Here is a 7,765-nt window from a genome sequence, read left to right as displayed (position 1 = left end):
CGGTTGGTGCCCGCTCTCCTGTCTCCACCGGGTCCCAAGCTCCGCGGGGCGAGCTTCGCTGAGCGGCACTGAGCGGCACTGCCCGGCACGGCACGGCACTACCCGGCACTGCCCGGCACGGCTCGGCTTGGAACTGCCCGGCCCGGCTCGGCTCTGAGCCGCACTGCCGCCACCCGGGGGCGCCTCGGGCGGACTCTCCGTCCGTGCTCGGTGTCGTTGGAGGCGGCCGTGCCCGCGGCTCTCCCCGCCCGCCTCCCGGCGGCGCCGCGTCGCGTCCAATGGTTCGGTGCGGTGGGCGTGCCGGCCCGGCCCGGCGCCGCCGGTATTTACGGAGCGGGAGGCGCCGCCGCCGTGTCAGCGAGCAGCGCCCGTCGGGCCGCGCAGTGTCCGCACAACCGCCCGCAGCCGGGGACGGGGTCGCACCGCAGCGGTGGCCGCTCGACGGCCGCGCCCGCGGGCGAGCGGCTCCTCGGTGCAGGCTGCGGCGGGCGGCTCGGCCGTGTAAATGGATCGCCATTCCAGCTACATCTTCATCTGGCTGCAACTGGAGCTGTGCGCCATGGCCGTCCTGCTCACCAGAGGTGAGGGCGGCGGAGCCACCGAGAGGCTGCGCGGAGCTCGGCGGGGCCGGGGAGCGGCTCCGCGCTGCCCCTCGGGGCGGGCGGCCGGACCTACGTGGGCATCGCCGGGAGCACGAAACGGGGCAGCGCGGGGGCGGCCGCCCGGAACCGGCCGCGCTCGGGGGGTTGGGGCGGGTTGAGCTGCCGAGCCGCGGCACTCGGTTATTTTGGAAGGCAGGCTGTAATTAAGGCTAAATAACAGCCCTGGCGCTGCGGAGGGAGCCTCCCGGCCCCATCAAAGCGGGCAGAGCGGGGAGGGACTGAGTGATGTGAAGTCGCAGATACTGAAACTATGTGGCTGATAATGATATAATTAGGGGATCACAGGCTGCTGGCTGCCGCCGACTTCAAACGCTCCGAGAGGAGCCCGCAGTCTCTCCTGTAGCCATCTTGACTAAAAGCAGACATTTTTCTTTAATAGCTACATACAGTAACAAGAAAGGAGGGAACAGAAGGGCATTGTTCGCCGTTTCAAAACACCGAATACCCTTTCTGGCCTTTCGCGTAGCACAGGAAGAAACTTTATGAATTGACAGAAATACAGTTTGAACGGAGTAATACAGAGTCCGTTCTGTTCGGCCAGAAACGTGGCTTTAATTAAAAAGCAGTTGCAATAACCCGATGATGGCCCGTCAGGTTTGTTTATAGGATCGTCTCGGGTCCATAAAGCGCAGAGTTGCTTCGGCCCGTCGGATCGCAGCGCTGCTGCTGGTGTTCCCGAATCGCTGCTTATTTTTAACTCCCACGCAGTGAGAAAATGACAAAAACTACTTCTTTCCCCCTCCCTCCCCACGCTCTGTGAGAAGCTTACATAAAATGCTTAGAAAACGATTGTTGCCAACCGCAAACACAAAGGGGCTGCTCCACAGCACGCTGGAAGGGAATGTATGTGAATTCAAGAGAAATTAGGTTACTTGTGCTGAGAGCCCAAGGGAATCGGTGCAGGCTGGAGACAGTGAGACACTCCATCATTTGGCTTCTATTAGGCAGAGTTATTGCAGAGCAGCGGGAACTGCAGGGCCTGGAGCCGGCGGTGGTGCTGTGGGGGAGCAGAGGTGGGCAGAGGGCTGCTAACCTGGCTGGGTGTTGTTTGCATCCCTCAGAACAGCTTCTGGGTGTGCAAGAGGGAGTAAGAAAGCAATGCATGAAAGGGTGGCAGCAGGAAGCTTGTGAGTGGTTCTGGGAGGGCGAGCTGTGGAAGGAAGGTCTGACAGTTGAATTGGCTTTCTGGTGCTGCTCTGATGGCAAGTAGACCAGGTGCATTACTAGCTCGACTCTTCTAAGGATGGCTTCAAAGATATGGCTAAACCCTGTGCTGGTTGAGGTTCAGCTTGCCTAGAAAGAGTGAGGTTTCCCTGCAGCAGGACATGTGTAACTCACAGCACTGTGTTTTGGAGAGCACAACGTGAAGAGTTTATAGGAAGGGAACGTTTTTATCGCTTCCTTCAGAAGTTTTTGAGGCTTCCTGAGAGATTTTTTTCATAGAGTTGGTAGAGGGTTTCCAGCCTGAGTGTTTCCCTTCTGACCATGTGTTGGATTCCATGCAGAATTTGGGGGAGCACTTTGAAGCCTCCTAAATTCACTCCATCCAATAACTTCACATTCGGGTTGGAAGGCTGTGATTGCTTTGCCATCATTCACCATAAGCTGCACTGTGTCTGCTTTGTGATACTGACGGACAAAAAGAAGCCTTTTTGCATGAACACTTACTTGAAAAAGAATTTCTCTTTCTGTAGAAATTCCAAATAGTTGCCCAGTTTCACACAATAAAAAACTTCCTGACCGGGAGATTTGAGATGGTAATGGTTGTAGCTAATAGCTTTATAAGGTGTGAGTTAAACCTTTTAAATTCTGGCACAGTACTGAGAGGTAATAAACAATTCAACAGTTCCGTGGGGTTTTTTGTTGTTACACAGATATTTAATGTAGAGCTTTTTGTGTGTTCACTTTATAAAAGTAGAATGCTACTCCTGTAGCAATGATTTCATATAACATAGATGTGACTTTCTGTAGGGCTATATGTACATTGCTTGTAGAACTGGGTTTTCGTTTGAAACACAGTGTAATGCAACTGCTGATGAGGAGTGGAAGTAGCTATAAAATGGTCCTGTTAGTTTTTTACCTGGGAAAAAGTGCCACTTTGACCTTCCTGCCCCCCCTCCCCATCCCTGTTTTAGTGAAGTGTTCTTGCTTTAATTCAAAGGGCCACAGTACTACTAATTAAAACAAGTGCCTGGAGGTATTTGCTGGGATTAAAGTTACAAGGAGACAGGCAGCGCAGAGCCATGGAAGGGAAACAACCCCCTGCTCTCCTGGATTTACAGTCTAGGGGAGTACCCTGAAAGTCTTACCAAGCTTAACTCGCTATGTGCGGCTTACAGCCAATAAGAGTACCTAGCAAAGGGCTTCTAAGGGACCACGTTCTTAACTGTATCTTGCACCACTTTATTTTCTAGGTGAAATCAGATGCTACTGTGATGCCGCACACTGTGTTGCGACTGGCTACATGTGCAAATCTGAGCTTAGCGCCTGCTTCTCCAGACTGCTTGATCCTCAGAATACACATTCCCCACTTACTCATGGCTGCTTGGACTCTATTGCAAGCACAGCTGATATCTGCCAAACTAAACAGGCACAAAACCACTCTGGCACCACCGTGTCCACGTTGGAGTGCTGTCATGAAGATATGTGCAATTACAGAGGACTACATGATGTTTTGTCTCCTTCCAAGGGTGAGACTTCAGGTAGGGCGAGGAAGCTTCTGTGAAATTGCTCTTGTAGCCTTCGGGCTGGTGACGGTCAGCAGTTGGTTTTGTTATTAATGTAAATAGAGACAGCAGAGAGAGAAGCGGGTGGCTGGGTGCAGGGGAGCATCTCAGCTGAGTAGCTTTTATGTCTGTGTTAATGTTAGAGGTCTGTCTTGCTTATCTGTGGCATTCCTCCTTAAATCAGCTGTCAGGGTAAGAAATTCCGTGTCATAAACACCCTTGGCAACTGCTCTCTTAGTGCAGCACAATACGTAACTGTGACTCCTTAAACTTGTCAGTGCGGACTTCCAGGGGGTTGTTGATATACAGGCTGATTGTTGATGCTGTAATAAACCTCGCATCTTTCTCCCTCTGCAGGACAAGGGAGCAGATATCAACATGACAGCAAGAATCTTATCACCAAGGTACAGGAACTGACCTCTTCAAAAGAATTATGGTTCAGGGCAGCTGTAATAGCTGTTCCTATAGCTGGTGGGCTAATTTTGGTGCTCCTTATCATGCTGGCCTTGCGGATGCTCAGGAGTGAAAATAAGAGACTGCAAGATCAACGGCAGCAAATGCTCTCCCGTTTGCACTATAGTTTTCATGGACATCATTCGAAGAAAGGACAGGTGGCAAAATTGGACTTGGAATGCATGGTGCCTGTAACTGGTCACGAGAACTGCTGCATGACCTGTGACAAAATGAGACATTCGGACCTCAGCAATGATAAGATCCTATCGCTGGTCCACTGGGGAATGTACAGTGGACACGGGAAGCTGGAATTTGTATGACCAATTATTTTTTAATCTGAGCTAAACTTACTCTCTGGACTCTTGAAGGCCTTTGGGTTCTGCTGGACAGGAGCACTTTATCTTAAAAAGACAAACTCTCATAAATCATCTTTGAGAAACAAAGGACCTCTGCAAACAGAATCTTGGATATTTCTTCTGAAGGATTCCAAAAGTTGTCTTATTTGCACAGAGTAAAATACACTCAAATGTATTGTTTGCTTTAAAGTTATGAAAGCAAAAATTAGAAGTTGTAAACACTGTCACCAGGGTTATCTGAACTGTAGGGAGCTGAGAACTGAGCTATTATAATAAACTGTATGCAAGCTCCTATGTTTCCTGACTTATTGTAAAGATTTTTTTAAAAATATATATATATTTTGTCTGAAACTTGTTTGTGACTTTTTGTTTTAGAAAGCAATTTTTTTTTGGTGGGGGCAGGAGGGGGGATATAAATCGGGGTGGTAAATGTAATGCTGTGCAGAATAGTTACTGCAGACATAGCCTGTTTTCTTCCTTGCCGTGGGGAACTGGGTAGTTAGTCCTGAATGAGTGTCAACTTCACTGGTACTTCAGGGACAGTGAACTTGTGTCCTCCATTATTGGCTACGATAGTTTCTTTTTCCTTGTGACTGTTTGATCTTTTGTAACTAATGTGATAACTTTTTCATCCTCTCTGCTGGGAAAGCTTGCTGAAAAGTTTCTTCTGATTCTTATAGTTCAGATTCTTATAGTTCATTTTCCTTACTAGTCTCACAATACTTGCTTTCTCTAACTTTTTTCTTTTGTATGGAACTCTTTTTGTTTGTACCTTCTACTTGCAGATGGGAGGGAGTGGGAAGGAACCCAGATAAACCTCATGACCTTCTCTGCTGTGCGAGTTTGTGTGTGTGTCTGTACTATATATTTTTCCTGCTAATAACCCCTCTGAGCACTATGGAACACAACATCTGCTCTGCTCTTTTATAGTTTGAGTATCACATGCTGCTACTTCTGTGTGGGACTCATTAACTGGAGAATCAACAATGAGCTCACTTTAATCTCTGTCTCTTCATGCTACTCTTGCATAGGTTGCTTTTTGTCCCTTTTTGTCCTAGCCTATGTTTATGCGCTTCATTGTTTCTTTTTCTTTCAACATGTTGGCTTCTTTCAATTATTTCTTTTATTCAGTATCTAGTTGCTGCAGTCAAACACAACTTCTGGATTATCCAAGGAGCTTATAGTATTTAAAGCTTACAGTATTTTTCTTGCTTTACTAAGCAGAATTAAACTTTGTTTAAAAGTAGGTCCTGCGTAATGGCAGAAGTTCAAAATGCTGCTGCTGGAGACAAAATTTAGTGAAAGCTTTGTATGCATCTGTGTTTAAATAGCTTCACCAATGCTTCTATCTCCCCTTTTGTTGTATAGTTGAGCTTGTATCCTCACAAATAGGATGGTACATGCAAGGGTTACAAAAATTTGGAGCAATGTTTGGATCCTTGTATGCTAGCTGCTGTGATTGCTTTGGGATAAGCAGCCTGAAATACAGGGAGCTGTAAGCAAGGGAAATCTCTGGCTCCATATCATGATTTTTTATTCATGAAAGTATGTTCTGACTTATGTGGAGGCCTTGCTGGAGATGATCACTGGGCTGTGTAAATAAAAGTGCTACAGGTTCATTCACAGTTAAACACATTGGCCAAGAACCCTGTGAACCTTGGTCCCACCATGCCCATGTTTAGTGTTGAGCTATAACTTGGGGAGCTAGCTTCATTGCTGTACATCAAGTTGCTGGCTCTTACTTCCTCTAAGTGCCTGAAGAATGAATTGCTCTTAATGCAGCTCAGATTCTCAGAACTTTACCTTTTCCTGCTGCTGACTGCGTGGCTGCAACTGCTTCAGGAGCCTGGCTGTGATCTTTCAACAGGCTGCTTTCCTACAGGAACTCATTATTTACACCCATACCAAATTCTAGGGCAACTGTCTGCTCTGCCACATATTGTTCTGGGGAATTGTTGGTTGGGAACTTGGTGTTCAAAGGCACAAACCCAAAGCAGTGTCTGTCAAGTGCAGCTGCAGCAGTAGTGCTGGTGTCTGGGTGGGTTGTAAGATCTGATGAGCTAAACTTTCCTCTGCAGGTCTGCAGCAGCACATCCTACGGTCCTATAACAATCCCATGACCTTCACCACTCATTTGCTGCTGATTTGAATACGTAAGGGCCTATTTATGTTTGCCATTGAAAAGCTAATAAGAACAGGAGCCTCTAATTGGCACCTCACTGTGGAGATGTTTTAGAGGAAAGAGCCTGAGGCTGAGCCCCAGGGCAGCCTGAGTGGCTGAGGTGGCCTGGAAGCTTCTAGGCCCCTGAGTCTTCTCAGGGAGGAATCTGGGTTTTCAGTTCATCACAGCCCGTATTTCCATGGATCTGTGGTACGAGTGGTGTCTGTCTGGCAGCAGCTTTTTGAGCTGTGAAACGAGCCCTGCCTCTTCTCACTGCAGTTCGGGTCGGAGCGCACTGGGCCGCGCACGCTGTCAGTGGGGGTTCCACAGAGGCTGCGTACTGTGTCTGCAGAGCTCAGCGGTACCAGTTTGTCATTACTCCTATAAGATAAATAAGTTATGTTTCTGTAACAAGCAGGGACCTTTGTGCTCTAACCCGGGTGCTGTGTCAGCGTGCACAAGGCTGCGTGAAAGCTGCAGGGCCTGGCTGATGCTGTGGGCAGAGGCTGCGGCTGATGGCTGTCCTGTCCTCTCAGAATGGAGCCCGGGTTTGTCATTGTGCCCTGCACTCTCGGGTTTCCACTGCAGACAATAACAAACGCTCCTTTGAAAGTGCAGCGAGCCCTGGAGCATAAGGAGGACAGCCCCTCTCTATGGCTAACTGAGAAGTCTCTCGGATTGCAATAAATGAAATCAAACATCCAAGATGCAATTTAGCTTCCCCCGTGCCTCTCTATTTCCCCATTTCTTTCCTCGAAACAATGATTGAGGCTTTTCTTATGGCTCTGCTTCTCCAGCTTTGGGAGCCATTGAGTTGGTATGTCTCCTCTTAACTCCTGCTGAACTGATTCTATTAAAACCCTCTTACACCACAGGGGGCTTGACCTTTTTCTGAAATACCGAATGTGTCTGCTTTGGAAATCACAAACTTCTCCTCCTCTAAAGAGCTTGTAAATCTGGTTTCAATATTGGGTGATTACAGGCTGTGCGGAGAGCTTGAAAGTAAGCGGCCACTTCTGGTAGTGGCGTTGGGGCCAAGCTGAGTCCTCATGGCTGCCCTGCATGTGCTCAGAGTGCAGCCCCTGACAGCAACAGAGCCCTGGATTAGCAGCTAGTGACTGACCAGGCTCTAGTCTTTTCTACCTGGGATCTTGGGGTCCACTTCTTTGTTGCTGTACAACCTCTTTGTCTGTTATAAATCCAGCAAGCTCTTCATCTGGGGAAAGGGCAAGTTTTTCCTTAAGTGCAGTGGATGCATCTTCACCTTCCTTGGCAGCTGTCATCGCTGTTAAAATAAGGGAAAATCCATTGCCAGGCTGCCTGGGATATGCCTGTTTGCTAAGCAAGTAAATGGAAGCAAAAGTTGGCCTTCCCATTCAAGGGTTTGCGGGGGAAATAAGATTGTCA

General features: G+C 48.4%; 1 protein-coding gene across 1 annotated transcript; it reads left to right on the top strand.

Annotated features, from left to right (window-relative positions):
* Positions 1-359: 359 nt before the first annotated feature.
* BAMBI (BMP and activin membrane bound inhibitor) lies at positions 360-4,548 on the top strand. Its single transcript, XM_015853324.2, has 3 exons — positions 360-581; positions 3,077-3,364; positions 3,746-4,548. Exons 1-3 carry the CDS (start codon positions 506-508, stop codon positions 4,159-4,161), a joined length of 780 nt encoding a protein of 259 aa, XP_015708810.1. The 5' UTR covers positions 360-505; the 3' UTR covers positions 4,162-4,548.
* The last annotated feature ends 3,217 nt before the right edge of the window (positions 4,549-7,765 follow it).

The sequence above is a fragment of the Coturnix japonica genome, chromosome 2 (genome assembly GCF_001577835.2).
Source record: "Coturnix japonica isolate 7356 chromosome 2, Coturnix japonica 2.1, whole genome shotgun sequence".
NCBI lineage: Eukaryota > Metazoa > Chordata > Aves > Galliformes > Phasianidae > Coturnix > Coturnix japonica.
The sequence above is the reverse complement of the archived record's forward strand: the minus strand, read 5'-3'. Positions and strand labels throughout refer to the sequence as shown.